At 38.9% G+C, this 23,809-nt stretch overlaps 1 protein-coding gene across 2 annotated transcripts in view; it reads right to left on the bottom strand.

Moving 5' to 3' along the window:
- Positions 1-2,612: 2,612 nt before the first annotated feature.
- FAF2 (Fas associated factor family member 2) overlaps positions 2,613-23,809 on the bottom strand; it is a 30,042-nt gene continuing 8,845 nt past the window's right edge. For both annotated transcript variants that reach the window (XM_070937166.1, XM_070937167.1), the window contains exons 2-11: positions 15,839-15,907; positions 14,927-15,061; positions 14,100-14,176; positions 13,495-13,633; positions 10,918-11,003; positions 10,593-10,684; positions 6,682-6,859; positions 5,257-5,428; positions 4,116-4,259; positions 2,613-3,383 (exon numbers count right to left, since the gene is read on the bottom strand). In XM_070937166.1, the coding sequence (XP_070793267.1) occupies positions 3,201-3,383; positions 4,116-4,259; positions 5,257-5,428; positions 6,682-6,859; positions 10,593-10,684; positions 10,918-11,003; positions 13,495-13,633; positions 14,100-14,176; positions 14,927-15,061; positions 15,839-15,907 (1,275 nt within the window). In that variant the 3' untranslated portion in view covers positions 2,613-3,200. The remainder of the gene's footprint in view (positions 3,384-4,115; positions 4,260-5,256; positions 5,429-6,681; positions 6,860-10,592; positions 10,685-10,917; positions 11,004-13,494; positions 13,634-14,099; positions 14,177-14,926; positions 15,062-15,838; positions 15,908-23,809) is intronic.

Raw genomic sequence — 23,809 nt, forward strand, 5'->3', positions numbered from 1 at the left:
CTATTTTGGTCCCCTGGATGCATCTTTTTCATCATGAAATATGAACTCTCAAAACGTTATTTTCCATGGAATAAAGGCACCAAGTACACAAACCGATTTTTCTGATAAATACCCCCAGACTCGAACCACAAAGAAGACCAGTGATGGTGAATCCTTTGGGCTCACCATGTCAAAAAATTAGGCATTAGGCAGGAAAATGCCTAGCTTGACTCTGCTGGTATGTCAACACGCCTCCCTTGAACAAAAGTGTAACAATTCTTTATGCATTCATTTATTAGCAAAAGAAAGCAAAACAATTGTGTGTGTAATCCTCAGAATCTGCTGCATGCCACTTACCTTCAGGCGGTGTCCTCTTTCTGCTGACAGGCCCCAATGGCCTATCCAAGGCAGCTGTGGGTTGCACAAGGCCTTGAAGAAGCTTTAGAGAATGCTCTCCCATGGCTTCTGCAGCTTCTGTAACCACACAAAGCCATGCCCCCTTCTGGCACAACTTTCAAATGGTAGAGGCCGCATGAGAGCACACTCCATTCTCACACAGCCTCCACAAAAATAGGACATGCTTTCAAGGATAGTTGTTGTTGGGTATTGGTGAATCCTGGCATGTCATCCAAAATGTTGCTGTGTGTCACCTTTGACATGTGTGTCCTAGGTTTGCTCTCACTGGACTAGACTCTACAGAAAAGGGCTCACTGAGAGGAATATAAATGTACCTATAACTGCTGTTAAGAAGATAGGAAGTCATTTATTACTTTTTTTTCATTTTGGGGCTTTTTTTTTCTTTTCCACTTTATTACTTTTCCTTATTTTTTTCCTCTTCTATCCAACATTTGTATTGTTTTTTGTTTTGTTAAAATGTATTTAATAAAAAAAAGTTATTTAACGTTTATTACATGACAGCAACATCATGAAGGCAAATGAGAAACTGGAGAGGTATCAGGGCCTGGAGGAGGAAGTGGACAGGATATGGAAACTAAAGGCCAAAGTGGTTCCTTGGTGGCAGGAGCACTTGAGGACGTGACTCCTAAGCTGGGAGAGTGGCTCCAACAGATTCCAGGAACATCATCAGAGCTTTCTCTGTCTAGAATAGTGTGGTGCTAGGAACAGCTAAGATACTGTGCAGAGCCCCCAAACTCCCAGGTCTCTGGTAGAGGATCCGAGATTGAGGAAGATGGATATCATCCATAGGGGTAAGAAGGGAACTTAAAAAAAAAACCAAATAAAACTCACCAATGCTGTGCTGCACTGGTATTCTATCCAAATACTCAGCATTCCCATTTCTCCTTTACATCATCATAAAAAAAATAAAAAGGGGGGTTGCGGGTGGGGGAATGAAGCATAAAATCCCCAGCTAGGAATGTGATGCTTTCAATCTTTAGCAGTAGCTTAATCACCATTTAGTCTGTGACTATCATCAGGTCTTTTAATGCATATGGAGGAAAATGTATATTATGTTTTAGTACATGTGCACATATACCATCATTAAGGTCACCCAAACTCACTACACATATGCATACACAATTCAGAGACTAAGTTCCTACTTCATAGTTTTCCTTTTAATTCCAAGTTATTTAACAGCTTTTCCCTTTTAATTGTTGATAAGACATAGGAGAAGACTAGTGGACTTCTGCTTCTGTCCAAGTCAAACAGAACACAGAGGGAAAGCCAAGTATAGCAAATGAAAAGTAATACTGCATGAGTTCATGCCTGATTCTATGCTACCCCTTGCAGGAAACAATATTATTTGCAAGTTTAACATAGAAGCAAGGGGGCTGAAGGTTTCTCAATCGCAAGAAGGGATACAAGAACCTAGTGGATTTTACGTGCAAGGTTTGTACCTTTAAAGGAAAAACTACAGTCCAAAAGGATTCTCATATCAATTACATTGTTAGCTCAAAAATCATGAGAAAGTTTTCTGATCGCAGGAACCCAAATTGTGAGATGGAATTGGCTTAATCTACCACCGTCACACTTGGATTCAGAAGTGCTCATCTAGTAGAAGAGTCAAAAAATTGGTTTCTTTGATTGCAGTCCCTCTGAATCCTACCGTTGCTACATATGTTGTTTAGAAGTTGGCAACTGCAAGAGAATTTGGAGAAATTTGCCAACCAGCTCCCTCCCTCTATTGGGAAACCTCTGCTAGACCTTAGTTCTTTTCATGGGCAAGAAAGTCCTGATCCAACTTTGAGGCGATAACCTTATTAAAAAGATCTGTCTACATGAACTATAAAGTACTATAAAATTCAGAGATACCAATCACAATGTTCAATTCATCATCCCTGCAGCCTTTCAGGTGGCTGTAACACCTATCAACATTGACAAATGACCTTACTACTCACCTGGCTCAGCAAAGATTATGAGTCCATTCTTCCATGCTGATTTCTCTTTTTTTTTCAGTCACCACTGCAGATTCATCAGATTAAATTGCAAACATCTTAAACTAGCACAGAAAAAGGCTCATCCCAAATGGAGTGAGGCTGTGTTAAAGTCAAAAACAGTGTCAATTCCAGAATGATGCTCTACTACCGTTGTAGGTCTGCACATGGTTGGGGCAAGGCATTATGTCAGATTGGTACATTTGGGCTAGGTATTGAAGAGACAGTAAGACACTGACAGGTGTTAGCACAGGCACACTAGAGGCAGAGTTTATTACACTATGCAGCTAACAACCCTGGAGAAGAAAAACCTCTGTTGTTAAGAATATCAACAGCTCCATATTTAGAAAAAAAAATCATTGTTAACCCATTCTCCTTTGGTCATTACAAAGCAAAAGATATATTTAAGGTATTTTTTACAGAGTGAGAAGCTGGAAGAAAATAACCTTCTATCTGTCTCTCCCCAGTGGGGGACAGATCTCAACCTGGCTCACAGGTACGTTTCTTTAGCTGTCAAAAGCAGCAGAACGTCAAATTTTCAAATGTCAAAATGATGGTGTAAATTATTTCCAATAAAAGCAGCGTTTACCAAAAGCTGCATTTCTGACCCTCTCTTGGGACGCCAATTGTGGCTCCTCCTGTCTGCCCTCTCAATGTAAAAGGGGCTGAGTGTGTGCGAGTTTGCAGTTTCTCCTGCCAGTGCAGTCACATGACATGGCTGGCCAGGCCATATAGTCTCTGATCCCTCATTTGTATGCAGCAGTCTTTAAAAAAAATATTGTATTATAATAGGAATTTCTCTTTCCATCTCTGTATTTTGGATAAATGTCAATCGTCCGTAAGGTCTTGCACAAAGAGAACTTCCGTGTGGCTGAGTCCGGCTTCTTGCAGCGTGGGTGGATTAGGCCATTCCTCTGTAGGAAGGCAGGGCAGGACACGGCGGGGAAAATTGGCCTCAATCTGGAACTTTTCCGGACTCTCTTTCAAAGAGAATAGGAAATCATGGATCACCTGAAAAAATTACACAAAAGGATTTGTTTTGATGAAGTATAATGAACAAGTGTTCACATAACAACAATGCCACTGAAGACTGGTACGGTGCAGTGAGTAAAAAGCTTTAAATGTCAAGGTAGAGACCTTCAAGAAATCACACCCTTTGTTAAATAAAACGTTCCTATGATCTGTAAATAATTCCCTGGTTTTAACAAAAATGATACTGGCTCGGATCCAGACTTTGATGAACAAAACTCCACTAACAAATAGCTCCTGCTGGAGAAAAACGGAAGTGATCCCCTCCACCCACCCCTAATTCCTCCTCCTTTCTACCATCCCCTGAAAATTCCTCCAAATATTTGGAGGTGGTGGTACAACAGAGAGGTGGCATGAAAAGATATTCCATGTCCAATCCATTCATTTCCTTGGGAGCCTGAATAGTATAATAAAATAAACACTGGATGTCCATGTGGGAAACTGAGGTATAATTCCTTAATAAGTGTCTCTTCATAGCTTAACTTATTTGGCACAATTCTAGGTCAGATGAGAACTGAACAATCAGAAGCCCTGCAAAAAAAAAAAAAGGTAAGGACAGTGTGCTTTGCTTCACACTTTGACTGAGCACCACAATTTCCACACTGCTGTTTTGATTGCTTGGTGTGGCAGCTTAAGGGTGCACATTTCTGAAGGTCAGTCGTATAAAAACATTCATCACTCATAAGATTATGATTTCCCCCCTCCTTTTCTTACAGTTAAAGATTGTGTAAAGTGAAACCTCCTTTCCACCCTTGAGTCATTGGGCATCTTGAAGATGATCTTCACACTTTCAGGATCATCAGGATGTGGCTCGGGGGGAAGGCATTCAGATTTCCGTTCCTTCTCCTCTTGCAAATTCTGGAGGGTTAATTGGAGAGATGAATAAGTAGCAATTCAAAGAACATAGCCAAATCTAAACCTAAACACAGGTATTAGGGCAATGATTCAAATGTGGAAATGCAACATTTCAAGCAAGAGATTTTAACAATAATGTCCAGAGTCAAACTCCTTAATAATCAAATTTGACAGGCATTAAAATCTGCAGTTAATTTTTTCCAATATATTCAGTGAAACTCTGATAAAAAGTTTTACTGCACAGAGGAATTTAGCAAATGTCTAGAAGAAAGTGTAATATGCACACCAGTTCCTGCTCCTGTCTCTCCTTCTTGGGGAAAAATAAATTTGAACAATTTGAGCCATTCCATATATAAATATTTCAGAACTTGACACTTTAGCACATCAGACTATAGGTAGTGTTTTTAATCTTTATGAATTAATCAACTATATATTAGAAGTTTTTATACACTTTATCATTACAAAAAAAATCCAAAATTGAGTGAAGTACAAATTTAAACATCTGACTCCTAACTCATTTCCATCTTGCATGCTCAATCTTGATGGGTGAGGACACTTGGTATTCAGCCTAGTACAGTATTCCTTAAACCTTTTGTTCAGGACCCCTCCCCCCCTTAAAAATTATGGTGGGGACTCCAAAACAGCTTTTGTTCATATGGGTTATATTTATTTATTGACATTCACCAGATTAAAAATTAAAATTGAAGCATTTGTAGATATTTATTGAATTAGGTAAAAATAAATGTTAAACCTATTAGATACTAACATAAACATTTTCTGTGGAAAAAACTTTAACAAAGAAAAGTAATAATGAGACGAGTGAAAATTTTTGCAAACATCTTTAATAGGTAGCAAAAAAATATTGATTTCGTGTCCTGTAAGAGGGAGTTGGGGAAACCCTAGGGGTGCTCAGACCACATCTAATATATAGACTAATCAACTAGTAAACTATATCCTTTAATTCACAATTTACTCTATGCCAATCAATATCCCTTCTTACCTGCCGCCTTCTCTCCTCTGCCAGCTTCTGCTGTTGCACCTCTTCCTCCTTTCTCCTCTTCTTCTCTCGCTCTTCCTTTTTCTTACGTTCTTTCTCCTGATCTGCCCGTAAGGAAGCCAGGTATGCCTCATCCTGTTGCTGCCTCAGGACCTGAGTTTGGTTTCGTTCTTCTCTAATACAGAAAAGGAAATTTGTTCTAATTAACCAAGGTTTTTTTTTAAATTAGAAATTCTAGAATAGCAATTTCTGACTTTTTAAAATAAGAAGATGCATTTAGAATTAGGACTGTTGACCAGTTTTCTATCACAACTTGAGTACATATATGGCTGCCCTGGACAGCAGTATGTCCCAAAGACATTTTTTCCAAAAGGCAACTGGCCTTTCTGGGTTCTTTGAAAACGTTTTGTTTCTCGTCCAAGAAGCTTCTTCAGTTCACAGTTAGAACTGAAGAAGGTTCTTGGACGAGAAGCAAAACATTTTCATAGAAATAACCAATTGCTTGTTGCCGGAGCTCCATCGTTCCTCTGCTCCACTGCCTGCCCTGTCCTCCCCCGCCTGGTCCTCCTGAACCCCCTCCCCTGTTGGCAACCTTTCACAGGCCTGAGGGACCAGGGACTGTGTCATCCTGCTCCTCCGGTTGATTCTCCGTTGGCCCTAGCTCTGTCCCGTTCTCCTCAGACTCAGGCTCTGATGGGGCTATGACAATACCTCCCTATTCTCCCTACCTCATTTTGGGTAGCAAAGGCCACAGTGGCAAGACTATAATTTCCACTGTCACGGTGATGTCAAAATTTAATGATGGACTGTAGCTCACATATTTTCAATTTGGTGTAACTATACCATAGCAATAAATCATGCTACTGGTTCTCTCTGCTATGCTGCCAAAATATCTTTTAATCTTCTAACCTCCTGTAGTATTTCTTGTCATATCATATAATCTACCAGTTATGTGCATAGTTATTAATTTGGTCATGAAGTAGATAAATAAAAGTTGAATGGTGCACATTTCTGATATCATGAGGCATTAAATATCTTCCTGGTTCCCATTGAGCAAAGTCCTCAGAGTTCAGAGTGCCTGAGTTCATACAACACTTTACATAATTTGTCAGTGCTGAGCGAATCAAATTCAAACCAAGATTATGGTTTATTACTTCGTGTGTTATATCAATCAAACTGTCTTATTAAGCAATCTATAATTAAAACAACCATAAGCCATAATATGATCTATGAATCTCAATTTTCAGTGACTGAGAACAAATTAAATCAGAAAAGAATGTAATATCATGTAAAGTGCCATGAGTTTTTGATGAGATACCAGTATATTATTTGTTAGAAACGAATTATCATACTCCATTTTTTATCCAATATTAAAATATTTTGGAATAAAACAAAGGAACAAAGAGGTGTTATTTTTCTGCTTAATACCTTTCCAGACGCTCAGACACCAGGTACGTCTGATTGGAATCCATAATGAATGTCAATTGGTTAATAAGATCATCAGGTTGGATAAGTCCTTCTAACCTTCCAACCACAGTCATTCTACGATCTTTCAGCATGATCACTGCCAAGAAAGGGTAGGTGTTCTCACGCAAAGCCTGAGACACTGAGGAAAATAAAGCAGCGTCACTATTTGCAACTTTAGAATGCAAGGCAATATTTAACATTCAAATTGAACTACATTATTTTGTCTCTCAATTCTTATTAATAACCACTCTGGCAGTTTTCAGAGGAAAGCATTTCCTTTTTCTGTTGTTATAAGTTTCTTGTAATTCAAGATGACAGAGGTTCAAGTGTGATCTTTATTCAAATATTCCTTATCACAGAGCTATAATTTTATTCCATAATGGACTGTAAAAAAAACTTGTTCAATCTCCCACATTTATTTCCTATGATGGAACTGTTTCTTTGTTCGAATCTAAAAGCATAATAGAATAATACAATTTATATCAAACAAAGGAATATTGAAAATGTGGTCTCAAAAAGTAATAATTTCATAATTTGGATGCCAAGATCGGATTTCTCATGACAAACAATCTGTACTTCAATGACCTGTGAAACCCAGAGTAGAACTTTCTCAAAAGATCTAAGGCCAGATAGGAACATACAAAAATGGCAGATGGATATTTAATTATCTGACTCTTAAAACTTACTTTCAAAAAACAATCAGAAGCAATAACAAATTCCTGCCATATTATGGATTCCAGTATCAGTCAAAGGTGGACTTAAATAAAGGTTGCTATAAGACCAGTATTTTGGATAACATTCTGCTCTTGCTTAGAAAGCCTGATTTATTAAATACATTTTGGCAAAGCTTCATCTGATAATCCAGGATCATTATTGATATGCAACTTCATTTTTTAAAAGGACAAATTTATTATCAATACTACTTATTAGATTTAATAATATACTCAATATGAATTCCAAATGGATTGTTCCATAGATTCATGAAGTCCTTGTATTATTGGAAATTTTATTCAGCTTCTTTCCAAATTATCTTCAATATGGAACTTCCTTTTCTGATTTGACACTTCCTTTCATTATACTCCAAAATACGTTTCCTTTGTTAATTACTGCATGCTTGACCTGACTACCATATGTTAAAAAAATTTACCTAAAAATCTTATTTTTACTGCTTACACAAAACCACACATGGAATTTTACTGCCCTTCCCTGCAGTCTGGAAGCATGATTTTGCAGATCCTTACTAGCCCTTTCTTTTTCTTTTTCTTTTTTTATTGAAAAAGTTTTTCAAATACAGATTTTTCCCCCTTTCCCCCCCTCCTCCCTAACCCGCCCTCCCCCGCCCCTCCCCCCATGGCTTCTTCAAAATAAAATCATTGATATCAAATTTAATAATACTTTACCATCCTTTTACACCACCCCCCACATGCTAATCATTTCTTTCTAACATTGTTATTATATCCCCCTTATACTATAGATTTCAAAACAACCTTCAGCTATAAAACTATATACTAAATCCTAATTTGGCATTTATTCAACTCATAATCTACCCATTTCCTCCACCCCCATACATGTATCTCTTAATTCAAATCTTTTACATATATTAATATCTGAACCTAACATCCCTTTTCCTAAACTAAACAATCAGTAACCTAACCTATCTCCACCCCTTTTCCTACAGGTCTACCATACATAATATTTTAATATCTTTGTTCTTCTGCCCACACCGCACCACTAAAAGATATTTCCATATATAAACAAAATCCTCAAATGACTTTAAGTTTCTAATCCACATGATATCTTCTGTAATGTCTTTCAACTAGATTATTAATTCCATCGCCCATGTAAGGGTAACATCAAGTTCTAATTCCAACAGTATGTTCAGTATCTTCAATTACCAGCTGCCCCCATCAATAATAAATGTTTTCGTATATAAAAAACCACCCGAGTGACTTTATATTTATATTCCATATAGTATCTTCTGTAGTGTCTTTCGTCTAGATTATTAATTCCAACCACCATGTTAGGGTAACAACCAGATCTTCTGCATGCCCCAATCCCATAGTTCTCGTGCCTTATAGCTCAGCATATACGTAATCCATTTTTCAAAGAATCCAAAATAGAAAGTTCCAATCCACTCAGTTAGAGGCCATCTTCCACATCCCAAAAGCACAGCACTGCAGAGATCTGTTATTCTTCTCAAAATAGTATAAGTCAATAATTTGCCTCAGCTCTATTTTCATATTTATTGTCTCTTAAGTAACTGGCAATAGACTGTTGTTTAGTCTAAAATTTTTTAGCTTTGTAGAACCTGCTTCTTCTTTTCTTAACTTTTTGTGTTTTAGATCTCCATCCTGGTTGCCTTTCTAGGACTTGTATATCAACTGATTGATTTCCATGCTGGTCTGTAACTTGATAAGACATCACATTAAAATCCAAAGCCGCCTCTCTTGTATTTATAGGTAATCCAGCTATAACCTCTGAAGGAGAATCCGAAAGCGACTCATCCGAAAGGGCCTCTGTGACTTGTTGTTTTTCCATTACCTCCATCTCCATCTGCTTAGCCTGGGTCTCAATCTCTTGTTCATTTTGCATTTCTTTATTCCCCTCCTGTCCTAACACTGATGGCATACATGGAGATGTTGAATCCTTTTTAAGAACCTTGTAGTAAAATTCTTCCGCTTTTCCAACAGTATTTAATTGATATCTTTCTCCTTGGTATCTCAATATTATACCAACTGGAGCATCCCACCTAAATGAGATATTTTGTTTCTTTAGCTCAGTCACCAAAAATCCAAATTCCTTTCTGTCTTTTAACATCTTAGACGGCAGCTCTTTATATATCCAAATCTTCCTTCCGTTCATTTCTAGAGTGGAATTAAAAGACTTTTGCACAATATCATTTCTTATTCCTTTATCAGTAAAGTAAATCACCACATCTCTAGGCAACTGCTTTTGCTTTGCCTCCCAAGAATTTACTCTGTAGGCCTTATCAATCTTACATGATACCTCTTCAGGACTAACCTTTAAAATCACAGCCAGAACTTCAGCAGACATCTTTCTCAAGTCTCTATTATTTTCCTGTAGTCCCCTCATTCTGACCGCAAATTCCATGGACCTGTATTGCATCATTGTAATTTCTTTTTCAATCCTTTGTTTTATATTATCTGCATTATAAGTCTCGTGATTAGCTTCCTTTTTAGACTTTACTTCTGAGCTCATGTCTTGAATATTTATCAAGTCATTTTCAATTCTTTGTATTTTATTGTCCAGATTATAAATCTTATGATCAGCTTTCTTCATTTTAGACTCTAGTTCTAAGTTAATATCTTTATCCATCTTTTTAACTATTTCTGAAAAAGTTTTCAAAGCTGTTACAAACTGTTGTTTCAGATTGGCATATTTTTGTTGTACCAACTCTTTAATTTCCTGCCTGAATTTTTCAAGATTCTGGTTCACAATATCATCATCAGCCCTTTCTTTTTTAAGGTAGTTATTCCTAGTTCTAAATTGTGTGTGGATTAACAATCTCTGATAATAATATAAAGTTTTATAATTACCCATTATTTATATACTTTTATTGTCGGACATGCCCATGGAACTCCATTCAATTATTTTCATTCACATCAGTCCAAGAATACGTTTTTCCAAATTACCTAGTTTCGTAATGAAGATTTAAAGTTTCTAAATAACTTCAAAAGTTATTTAAAAATTCAGAACACACCAACATTTAATGGGATTTCTTTCCCAGGAAATATGTATAACACAGCAGCTAAGACTATTCCAGTGTACTTTTACTCTGGCCAAAAGTACCAATGAATACATTCAATGTTGCTTCTGAATAATAAGGCCAGATATGTTACAAGAAGACATACCTCTGTATCCTTCTGGTTTATTGGTAGAACATGCCCAGAAGAGCATCCTGGTGTTTATGAGGGAAATTACTTCTGGTGCACAGAGTGTACTGCTGTAAGAAAAGGAGAATAAACAACGTACTTGAAGCCACATACAAAATATATTATTCATTTATTTGATACATTTATATCCAGCCTTTTGTTCAGGAGTTCACAGCACTGTTCATAACGCTTCCTCCTTTCTTTTTCCCACATAACAACAAGCTTGTAAGGTAGGTTAAGCTCATAGTTCCCGTGACTGAAAGTGACTTACACGCAGATAATTTGCTGACTTAGTAACACCTACCGACAGAATTCATCAGTATCTTGATGATCATCACCATGCAGATAAACAAGGAGGAAGCGCAATTCCCTCTTGGCATCATTCAGCGCCTTGAAAAATAGGATTTAAAAAATGGGATTATAGAAGATATACAAAAAGGTTGTTTGATCTATGCCTAAAAACAAATGGCCACATTTTGGGTGTTTTGACCTGCACATGGAATGAAAAAAGGCTGTTTTGTCCTAGAAGAAATGGTAAGGCAATAGGGGAAGAAGTGCAGGACATAAGCAACTAAGTGCAGGCGGAGAAGGTATGGGAGAGGGAAGGATGGGAATACACCATTTGGGTAGGAGTGGAGAAATGGTACAGAGTTGCTTTAGAACAAATAGGCCTAAACCTGAATACAGGTAATCCTCGAGTTATGACAATTGAGCCTGAAGTATATAGCAATAGCAATAGCACTTAAGACTTATATACTGCTTTACAGTGCTTTATAGCCCTCTCTAAGTGGTTTTACAGAGCCACCATATTGCCCCCAACAGTTTGGGCCCTCATTTTATCCACCTCAGAAGGACAGAAGGCTGAGTCAACCTTGAGCCTGGTGAGATTTGAACTGCCAGATTGCAGGCAGGCAGCAGACGTAACCTGCAGTACTGCACTCTAACCACTGCACCACGGCAGCTTATATGTTGCTAAGCAAGACAATTGTCCCATTTTATGACCAGTGATTCACCGCAGTAGTAAGTTAGTAACACAGTTGTTAAGTGAACCTGGCTTCCCCATTGACTTTACTTGACGGGGTTGCAAAAGGTGATCACATGACCCTGGGACACAGAAACCATCATAAATATGAGCCAGTTGCCAAGCATCCAAATTTTGATCACATGACCATGGGGATGCTGGCAATGTACTCATATTTATGATGGCTGCAGTATCGCGAGGTCATGTGATCACCTTTTGCAACCTTCTGACAAGCAGAGTCAATGGGGAAGCCAGATTCACTTAACAACTGTGTTATTAATTTACCATTACAGTGAGTCACTTAACAACTGTGGCAAGAGAGGTAAGTGTGAAAAACGGTCATAAGTCACTTTTTTCGGTGCCGTTGTAACATTGCCGTTGTCACTAAGTGAACTGTTGTAAGTTGAGGACAACCTGTATGGCCTTTGCAAGAATTTATTCATGAGAATTAATATGGATTTCTGTCTAAAAGATAACTGAAGAACAATGTTAGAACTGTGTTGGATACCTTGGAATATTTAGACCACAACAAAAAACAAGTTCCCCTGATTTTATGCTTCTGAACAATGCAAAAGTGAGTTTGAAACAGAACTGTGTACAAATGATGAACTTGTAAGTGCTAACGTGTATAAACTTTTGGTGAAATTTGAGACAGAAGCACAAATGAAAGAATATGATAAAGTGGGCTAAAATTTTGGTTATGGAACAATGAGAAAATATGTGGCTGAAAGTTTTGAAATTTATATTATTTTCTGGTCTTCAAAGTTTTAAAAAATAAAATGACTGTGTATGACACCAGAGAAACCAAAATGTATAAAGGTATTTTGAATTTATGCTGGAAATGTAAACAACATGAAGGGATGTTTTATCATGTTTGGTGGATGTGTAAAAAGCCCCCAAAAATTGAATTCAAATACATGAACTAATTCAGAAGACTTTAATGACTCCAAATAGTCCTTTGCTTACAACCACAATTGGGATCAAAATGTTCATTAGTAAATGATGCAGTCATTAAGAAGGTCACACCTGATTTTACAATCTTTCATGCCATGGTCATTAAGCAAATCATATGCCCATTAAGTGAATCTAGCTTCCCACATTGACTTTGCTTCTTGGAAAATATTTGGGAAAGTTGCAAATGGTATCACTTGTCCCTGGGATGCTAGAATCACCCTAAATACATGTTGGTTGCCAAGCAATATGAACATTGATCATATGACCATGGGATGCTACAATGTTAAATGTGAGGACTGGTTATAACTTTTTTCAGCATTTTCCTAATTTTGAATAGTTGTTAAATGAATGGTTTTAAGTTGAGAACTACCTGTAATATACAATTAAAACCAGAGAGATTTCTTTTTGGGTTAATGGACAGTTAGTAAAAAGTCATGAAACTTTATTTTTATATTTGAGAAATGCAGCAAGAGGACTATGTATTCAAAAATGGGAAGATACAGCCCTACTCACAATGGAGGAATGGTTGGTGATGATGACAGAACATACAGAGATGGCTAAATTGACTGTTTAAATTAGAGATTTACATTTATTGCTGACTGCAAATACCTTATAGACTTTCTTTTTCATTCTTTACCATTTTATCCCTATCTTCCTCATTAGTTTTTGTTAAGTTTTTTATTTTTTTTAAAAAAGGAACACTTAATGAAAATGCAATTATTGTCTAATCACAACTAATACTATCAGAATTTCAAATTACGTGTTTAAATTTTACCAGTATTATTTTTGTAAAGAGAAGATATTGCAGTTGTGCTTCAAAGGAAAGCTTAAAGAGTGGCTTTCTAAGAGATATAACAAAACAGGATTAGAATAATTCCATTTATCTGAATCAACATTTCCACCAACCTGGCTGTATGTTCCCTGATAGAAGACAGGATGTATTCTTCCATATTTTTCTTCAAACATATGAATAAATGAAACAATGTCCCCTACAGGGTCAGTGACCCGACTACGAGGATCAGGACGGATAAAACGCAAAGCAAACCTGAGAGAAAACAGGATCAAAATTTTTGATTACTAGTTATCTAAGAATCTGAAGATGTGAATGGATTGACTTAGATGCTCTAAACTAATTCCTACATGATCAGCTAAAAAGTTTGATTTAAGTTTACAAAACACAAATATGCATTAGGAATCACTCAATGCTGATTATTGATTATATTTCTATTACATTTTTATGCTGAAAATGGTAAGAAATGCCTTGTTGAATCAAAACACAATTCATTAGCCTTCACATTTTTATACAATTTCTAATGCACCATAGTCATTGGGTAGTTTACCAGAAATCTGGCACTTATCCTTTAGCAATCCAATCTTATTTATTTGTGTGCTTGTGTGTGTGTGTGTGTATGCATGCCCGTGTATGTGACAGATTAAACTAATTAACAAAAATGAAGTTGAGGATAAACTATAAAGTTAATATAAACAAATATGAACTCAGCTGGACTTACCTAAATATATCAAGTAATGTGTAATATGTAAATCGGAATGGAAGCATTATCAAATAGTAACCCCAACCTAATAAACCCTGAAACAAATAGAAAGTAATTATCAGAATATTCCTTTTACACACAGAGGTTAATGAAAACTGCTGTCATTAAGACAACTAAGACAACATCGAACTATCATAACTAATGCTCCTCTATAGTTTCTCTCCTCAAATGTGGAAGGTATTTTAATATAACAATGACATAAATTTTAGAATCTCATGGCCAGATATATTTTTTTTAAATGGAAACAAGGGCATTTTTTAGCTTTTAGGAGATTACTGAACATTAAAAACAGCTATTTAAAATGATCAATGGCTACTTCATGTGACATTTTCATTCTACACAGAAAATAAAACACTTCATGAATATACCAAATATATTAGCATATAACAAAGGTGGGTACCTTTTCTGCTAAAACAGCTTCGTTATTTTGATTGGTAGATGTGAAACATGTTGCTACACAAAATAAGTAAGTTAAGCCTCCCAGAAGCTTCTAACATACCTATTTTATCGACTAATTCAGCAAAAATAAGTGTCCTACTGGAAATACAACTGCTGTGTTTACAATTTACAGTAATGTAACAAAATGAAACGTGCCAATTGTGGACGCTCACAAGCCAAGTCTTCTATACAAAGGGATTCCTAGTGATTCACACAGAGTACATGTAGCACATGAACAATCCATAAAACAGAAAAGGAAAGAATTTTCCTTCTGTTGGTCCTTTTCACATTAGCAACAGAGAACCCCCTTTTTTCCTTTTTAAGCACATTCAGATAAAATAACTTACTCTTGGCTGTGGCCTTGAAACAACATAGCTGTAGATTCTGTGATCCGCAGTATTGACCTGCAAGGGCCGAGAAGGTGGTGGGTTGAAGACACTTGGGACTCCCTCTTGTTCATTTAATCGGTCCTGAACAGCTGCCTACAGAAGGAGACCCACAATGTGTTATGCTCCTATTGCAGAAAAGGTTATACTATTTTGAATACAGGAGGAGGAACGACCTAATGGACATAGACCTATTGAAAGCTTGCAGTCTGAAATACATTATTAAAAAGTTTAAATAAACAGTATCCTCTTTACTAAATGTTCTTGCAGTTTGAAATGCTAAGGAATAGTTAGAAACAATCAAGATGACATACATTTAAATGTTCCCAGTTTTATCCCCATGAAAATAATTTTTGAATGAATTAAACTGAAAGACAGTAAGTAGTTCAAAGCCATCTGCCCCAAGGATGAGTGAGGTTTGAATCTGGGTGCCATTCCATATCCATTAACCATTTATTGACTCTAGAACTTGAACATTTCAGAAATCTAGCTTCTTATATATCTCTGTTTTCAATTAAAAAATACAGTATTTTTTTTGTTCTTATAATAAGGTATATTTGAAAGTTGTACAGATACCATATACAAATAACATTTGTAATAGTCAGAGGTAGATCAGAATTGCAATATTTTGCTGAATTCCATGCTTCTCCCTCAAATTATAAGAATTCTGCACAATGAAACAAAGCAGAATTATGCAAAATAAAAGAAGTATGAGTAGTTATGATTATTAATATACTTATATGTGAAATAGCTTTGTTTTAATCAGCATATCTGCTTATAAGATACATTAAAGAAGGAACTCATATCAATGTCTTTCATAGGCGTAAGACTATAATCAGTGCAATAAGAAAGCAGAGCCAAATGGCACAGTACCTCTATATTCCAGTTGTGTTGCTCCAGTGTATGACGACACTGGTCCATGGACTCTATGCCAGTCAAATCCTAAGGCCAAAGGAAGTGGGGAAACCGATGTCACAAAAGGTATGTTTCTTGAATTAATTAATATTTAATTTTAGTCACTTCTCTTGATAATTCAGACATCAGCTAAGCATTGGCAAACCTTAACCCAACACAACCAATAATTAAGCAATGCTAGATTCTAAACAGGGCATAAACAAACTTTACCTTTAATGCTTAGGTTTTTTTAAAAAAAATCCTTTGATTCTTAAAAAAATCTTGGAGAAAACCTGAATATTATTGTTTTTTTTATTTCTATTAGTTGGAAAAAGGCCAGCTCTCCTAAAATGAAAATAGTGTGCCTAATTGTTGAAATGCTTCATAGTAATTCCTCTTGCACCAGTGATAATTTCAATGGATCAGGAGTTATTCCCCTTTTGGCATATCAATTTGCATAAAAACTCTTCTCTCCTTTATATTTAGCTGTATTCATCCATTCTCTGATGTACTATTAAAAACTGATGGTAAAGGTATCAGGGACCAGTTTTGTAGAAGACAATTTTTCCATGGATCAGGGGGAGGGGGAGCATGCAAACTACCCTGTTTCCCCCCAAATAAGATATTCCCTGATAATAAGCCCAATCGGGCTTTTGAGCTCATGGCAATAAGGCCAAGCATTTATTTCAGGGTTCAAAAAAATATAAGACAGGGTCTTATTTTCAGGGAAACATGGTAGATTCCTTGCATATGCAATTTACACTAGGATTTGCATTTCTATGAGAATCTAATGCCTGATGTTCTGAGATGGAGCTAAGGCGGTCAGGCCAGAGTAGGGAGTGGCTGCAAATACAGATGAAGCTTCACTCACTCACCTGCTGCTCACCTCCAGCTCTGCAGCCTGGTTCCTAACAGTTAGACAGATCTCTGGTCTAACTGACATTGATTGATCTTCATAGCTCATTAATACTTGGATGAACTAACAGAATTTTTCAATAGCTATAGAGCAGACTGGGAATTTGAAAAACAACTTAGAACTGTGATGGCGAACCTGTGGCATGTGTGCCAGAGGTGGCACGCAGCACCCTCTCTGTGGGCACATAAGCCGTCACCCTAGCTCAGCTCCACTGTGCATGTGCGAGCATCTCTCGCCTGCCAGCTGGTCTTCATGTCTCTGCCGCGCATGCACGGGGCCTCATGCGTGGGGTCACATGCACACGTGCGGGATGCATGCACATGGGCCGGGCACTCACTGCATTTTGGGGGTTTGGGCGTATGCACGCACATTCACGTGCATGTGCTTTGGGCACTTGGTCCGGAAAAGGTTAGCCATCACTGACTTAGAAGAAAGCAATGCCAAATAACTATCATATTGTTGCTGAGAAAACTACAAAAAAAACTCTACATGAATTCACCAGGAGTTGATTTAACACAAATAAGGCTTTATCTTATTACTTCTGAAAGTACTAATTGGGTGGTCATAACTGCTAGGCAAAAATGAAACTTCTTAAATCATAACTATAAAAATTGAGTTTTTATAACACAACAAGCAAAATCTAAATAAGCTATCTCACCACCCACCAAAACTGGCTCGATCATTAACATTTTCCACCATCTTTTGCCTCAATAAGGCAACATTCAAGAAAAAGTTATTTTTCCATAGAATCAGAAAATAAGGATTGAATAGAAACTTGGGGATCATCTGATTCAACTCTCTGCCCAGTAAGGAATCCACAGCTATGCATCCCTGACAAATGGTAATGCAGCCTGACTTGTGAAAGAAGAATCTATCTCCAACCAATGTAGTCTGTTTCATTGTTGAACACCTCTTATTGTTATGATTTCTTCCTGGATATCCAACCAAACCTACTTCTGAACAATTTAAAACCACTGTTCCCCCCACCCCTATTTTCTAGAATAATGTTGAACAATCCTGTCCTGCTTCTAGATCAGGAGTCCCCAACCTTTCCGGCTTAGCGGCCCAGTGCGGGCTGTGCGTGTATGAGAGGGGATGGTTGTGCTCACATAAAGGGAGCTTCAAGCACACTCCGCTCGCACAAGGAGAGCTGCAGACGCACTCACCTGATGCTTTCCATGGCCCAGTTCCAAACTGGGGGTTGGAGACCCCTGTTATAGATGATAACCCTTTAAATACTTGAACACGGTTATTAAGTATTGTTTCAGTCTTTTCTTCTCCAGACTAAGTGTATCCAATGGTTCCAATCACTCCTCAAAAGTGTTTATTTTTAGGAACTTTTAATTTAGTCCCACCTGATAAGTTTGTATTTTTTAAAGAATGACTGCTATACATTTTTAGCAATGAGCCACCCACATTGTGAGATGGGTTGCTATATAAATTTGATAAATATTAATCTTAACAATGTCCATTGTTCCAATTTGTCAATATTCTGTGAAATTTGATACTATCCTTTAAAGTCTTTGCTATCACCTCTATTTTTGTATCAAGTACAAGGCATTTCTAAATATGTTCCACATAAAATATACCACTCGACATTTTTCTCCACATTGTCATTAAGACATATTGACACACATTTATTGCATACTAGTTTTAAACCAGCTCTGTGATCATCTGTTAAAATTTTTAAGTCTTCTTTACTAGAATCTTATAGGAGACTTTTCTGTAGCTAAGTACAGCAAACATCCACCAAATTCTCATGGTCAACTAAACAGTGACTTTGTCAAGACAGTTCTTCCCCATATGTACTATTATGTCCTATTTGTCACTGCAATATCTTTGTAATTATGTTTATTATCCATTCAAATAACCAAAATACAATGTGTTTAATAAGATTTTAATATCTACTTCAAAATGTTTTAGTCTTCAAAATGTTTTATTTCTTTTCTAAATTAAAAACAAATTATTTTTTTTAAAAACTAAAAATTGGGTTACTCTAGGTACTGGATGGAATTGGCTATAATTTATTTTATGAACTAACTCACTGCATATTATTACATATTAATCCATAACTGAGAATTTTATACTGTTTAGAATATGTTCAGTATCCTTTGCTTGATAAAAAATAACCTTGATTCCAAGCAGCAATATAAATAAATATACTGAATTCAGGGATGTTTTACATTTCATGATTGAACATAAATAGTAAAGCACTGTACCCATTCATTATTTTTCTTTTATCCAGGATGACTTCCTTATATAAATCACCAGTACTATATTTTAAAGTCCTTATCATTTGTCCTCTGATATTATTATTGTTGTTACTGTTACAGATTTAATCTTCAATTCAATTCACAGTCTGGGACTGGTAAAAACTTAACCGTTCAAGTCCTAACCAAGGACCTAAGAGCTATAATGGTAGCATCTGAGTATACAGGCAGTTCCGAGAAGGATGGTGGTCTTTGTTATTATTATTTGATATCATTATTTATATTTTCATACTGTTGCATGCTGATCTATTTAACAATCTCCATATCTCATATTACTATTTAAATTTTATAGTTTACTACCACTGCATTAATTTGTATATTGCAACATTTGGAATTCCCAATGACTACCACCCCCATCACGAAAAAAATATTTTACCTAAGAGAAGAAAATCACTAGATATTTTCCCCAGGAATACACTGTTCTATCCTCAGTGACATATTTCATTGAGAGAATGCATGCAAGCATATTGAAAAACTTCAAGAGGCAGCCTCAGGCATTCCAGTTACCCTGTTAAGCTGGTATTCCTGGTCTTGTTTTAACTCTTTTCAAACTTAAATTTTGTTGAATATGTACAAGCTCTGCAAACCAAAGGATTACCTAATCAGCATTTTACAATAACATTAGCATATGAAGTTCAACAATTCTCTCTCTCAATACTAAAGATATCTTACAACCCTCTCCCTGAAATAAGATTTTAATTCGGCTAAAACAAAATCTATACAGATAAACATCCTCCTAAATCATATACTTGATTGGACAAATGCATCTAGTATTTCTGTATATTTCTAGGCCCTATTGCCCTTTTCCATGTAGCCTGCCTGTTAGAACTTTCTTTATTAAACTAGATGAGAGGATAGCAGCCTTATGTGAGAGAACTAACAACATCACACATCAGCATTTTTATTTTCAACATCACAAAGAGGTAGCTTTTAACAGCATGCACTTTTTAGCTAAAACTAAATTTCCAATATCCTTTCCCTTGACTTTGTACCATAATGCAAGAGTCACAAACAATTGAATAAAGTTCAAATGGACGTTGATAAAATGGACGTTGACTTACCTGAACGTCCCTTTTCGGGCGCTGCGACTACATTCCATGACTGGTTATTTCACTTATTGGTTACTTGAGAACTGAGTGTTAAATATTTAAATTTCTTGCTGGTATCCGCCCACTGTGCACTGATCTCATCAGTCTTTTCACGAAGGAGCTAGAAACCAGGAATCTAGAAAACAGGAACAAACAACAAAACACCAACACCGCCAACAACAAGCCAGACATAGCAGGAAGCCGGAACCAGGGTGGGAATGGAATGTAGTCGCAGCGCCCAGAAAAGGGACGTTCAGGTAAGTCAACGTCCATTTTCCAGTGCGCTGCTTCCTACATTCCATGGCTGGGATACAAGCTCAAACTAATGGGTGGGAGGCTGACTGCTCTCCGACCCCTGGACAGAATGCACTTGCTGAAGCACTCGTCTGCCGAAGGAAGCCTCAGCCGAGGCAAAAGAGTCAATCTTGTAATGCCGTATAAACAGCGAAGCCGAAAACCATGTAGCAGCATGACAAACGTCAGTGATGGACGCTTGTGTAGCCCACGCCGCTGTAGTCGCTGCACTGTGGGTAGAATGGGCAAAAATCCTGCCTGGTATCGGCCTGGCCTGACGCTCATAAGCCATGGAGATACAAGCCTTGATCCACTGGCCCATCGTTGAAGAAGACACCTTCCATCCCATGGATGCCGGATGGAAGGACACCAAGAGCGCCTCCGACTGCCGGAAAGATGCCGTACGTCTAAGGTATCTCCGCAGAGCTCTCCTAATGTCCAACGTGTGCCAACGTTGTTCTTGAGGATGGCAAGGATTCGGGCAGAAATCCGGCAAGACCAACTCCTGGGCCCGATGAAACCAAGAGTTAACTTTGGGAACAAAGGCAGGATCCAACCTCAATACCACTCTATCAGCATGAAAAATGCAAAGGTCCTTGCGCGCTGACAAGGCCGCAATCTGAGAAATCCTCCTCGCGGATGTTATTGCTAGAAGAAAGGCCAATTTGAAGGAAAGGAATTTCAAACTGATGGATCCCAACGGCTCAAACGGCTCAGAAGTAAGCGCCTGGAGCACCAGAGGTAGATCCCAAGAAGGATAGCGATGAACAACTGGTGGGGAGATGACCGCTGCTCCTTGGAGAAAACCTCGAATCCTGAGATCATGAGACAAGGAACGCAATGGGTCGTGGGAAAGAACCGTGGCCAGAGCCGCCACCTGCCGCCTCAAGGTCGCAGGAGCCAAACCTTTGTCCAAACTGGATTGAAGGAATTGTAGAATCTCAGAAACACTAGCCGATGTGGGGTCAACATGTTTTCTTGAATACCAGAGAGTAAAGGCCTTCCAGGATGCCTTGTATATACGAATCGTCGATGGGCGTCTAGACGATTGAATGGTACGTATCACATCCTCTGGCAGGCCATCCTTCCTTAGGAGAACCCTCTCAAGTGCCAAACGGTCAACCGGAGCCACTGAGGGTCTGGATGAACAATGACTCCCTGGGAGAGTGACACCCTGTCTTGAAGAAGAGTCCAAGGGGGAGCCACGGAAAGATTCATCAAGTCTGCGTACCAAGCCCTGCGCGGCCACCGAGGCGCTACGAGAGGAGTTCCGCTCATTCTTTCAGGACCTTCCGAATGACCCTTGGGATCAGCGGTAGAGGAGGAAACGCATAGAGTAGGCTGGCAAGCCATGGGCAATGAAGTGTGTCGTGTCCCTCTGCTCCCCTGCTGGGGAAGCGAGAGAAAAACTTGGGGATTTGCGTGTTTTGAGGCGTCGCGAAGAGATCGACTAGTGGTCTGCCGAACCGCTGAACTATTTCCTGGAACATCTCCGGATGGAGACGCCACTCTGCTGGGTCGAGACACTTCCTGCTGAGCCAATCTGCACGTACGTTGGCCTGACCTGAAATGTAATCTGCCCGAAGCGATAGTGTGTGGCGCTCCGCCCAAGTCAGCAACTTCTCCACCTCGATCATCAGAGACTTGGATCGAGTCCCTCCTTCTCGATTTACATGAGTCTTTGTTGTCATGTTGTCTATAAGTACTAGAACATGCCGGCCTTCCAACATCGGGCGAAAGTGCCGAAGGGCCAGACGCACTGCCCACAACTCCAACCAGTTGATGTTGTGACTCCTCTCCTTTGGAGACCAAAGTCCCTGAGCCACATTGTCCAGAAGGTGAGCTCCCCACCCTTGCAGGCTCGCATCCGATGTCACCACCAGACGATCTGGTTCGAGGAATGTGCACCCCTTCAAAATTGCCGGGGACAACCACCACAGAAGAGACAAATGAACCTGTGGTGGGAGCAGAACTGGAGTCCTGGACGAACCGTGTCCTGACTTCTGAAACTTCAAGAGGAACCATTGCAACTGGCGAGCGTGTCTGCGTGCCCAAGGAATGATGGCGATGCACGACATCATCTTCCCTAGCAGTTGCGAAAGCAGAAGGGGGAACACCGCTCTCTGTGATCGCACCTGTGACACCAAACTCCTCAGGCTCTGGATCCTGTCTGGCGAAAGAAACACCTGACCCCTGCTTGAGTCTATGATCACCCCCAGGTGAAGAATACTTCTGGTGGGCTCTAGGTGACTCTTCTGTCTGTTGATGGTGAAGCCACGTTGCTGGAAGGTGGTGATCACCTCTATGTCCACTGCCGCCTGAGGAGGGGAAGATGAGAGGACGAGGATATCATCCAGATAACACAGGACCAGTACTGGACGAAGACGAAGCTGAGCCGCCACCACTGCCACCAATTTGGTAAATGTCCTCGGAGCTGAGGAAAGTCCGAATGGCATTGCACAATATTGGAAATGCAGGCCATTGTACTCGAAACGAAGAAATTTGCGATGTGCTGGATGGATTGGCACATGTAAGTATGCCTCCTTGAGATCCACCGACTGCAGAAGGTCCCCTTGTCTGATGCACGCCAGAATGGACCGTAGTGATTGCATCTTGAACCTCCGATAAAGGATGAATTGATTCAGATATTTGAGGTTCAAGATTCCTCGGAATCCCCCGGAGGACTTCGGCACCAGAAACACCGTAGAATAAAACCCTGTTCCCTCCTGAGACACGGGTACCGGCTCGATGGCATTGATGGATCTTAAATGACGAAGTTCTGCCTCCATCAGCTGTCTTCTTTCGTTTAACGGGGACACGTGACAACGGATGAAGCGACTGGGAGGAGTGGATTGAAATTCGAGGCAAAGTCCGTGCTCCACCGTGTGTAGAATCCACTGCTCGCACGTGGAGGCCTCCCATCGATGATGGAACTGTTGAAGATGACCACCAATGGGAGCCAACGGCCCTGAGTCATTTACCCCGTCTGAATGATCTGTATCCGGATCCCCGGAACGGGCGCTTCGCCTGAGGTTGACTACGGCCTCTGTCACGAAGAAGACAGAGAAGAACTGTCGGAAGAATGGTCGGATCCATGAGAGTAGGTACGTTGTTAAAATGACATCCCTGTCCCTGAGACAGGATGAAAGGACTGCCGCTGAGTGTAAGGGGTATATCTGCATTCTTGCTGCCTGTAAAACAAGGGAAGAACTTTATGTTTGTCCTTGTCTTCCACCAAGATGGGATCCAGGGCTGTGCCAAACAGCTTCGAGACTGTGTAAGGAGCTGAAGCTAGCTTCCATTTGGTCTTAGCATCTGCTCTCCAGTTGCGTAGCCAAAACATCCTGCGTGAAGTCACAGCTGAAGACAGGGCTCGAGAAGC

Source organism: Pituophis catenifer, unplaced genomic scaffold, assembly GCF_029215685.1.
Source record: "Pituophis catenifer annectens isolate HBS135680 unplaced genomic scaffold, rPitCat1.0.hap2 SCAF_2, whole genome shotgun sequence".
Classification (NCBI taxonomy): domain Eukaryota; kingdom Metazoa; phylum Chordata; class Lepidosauria; order Squamata; family Colubridae; genus Pituophis; species Pituophis catenifer.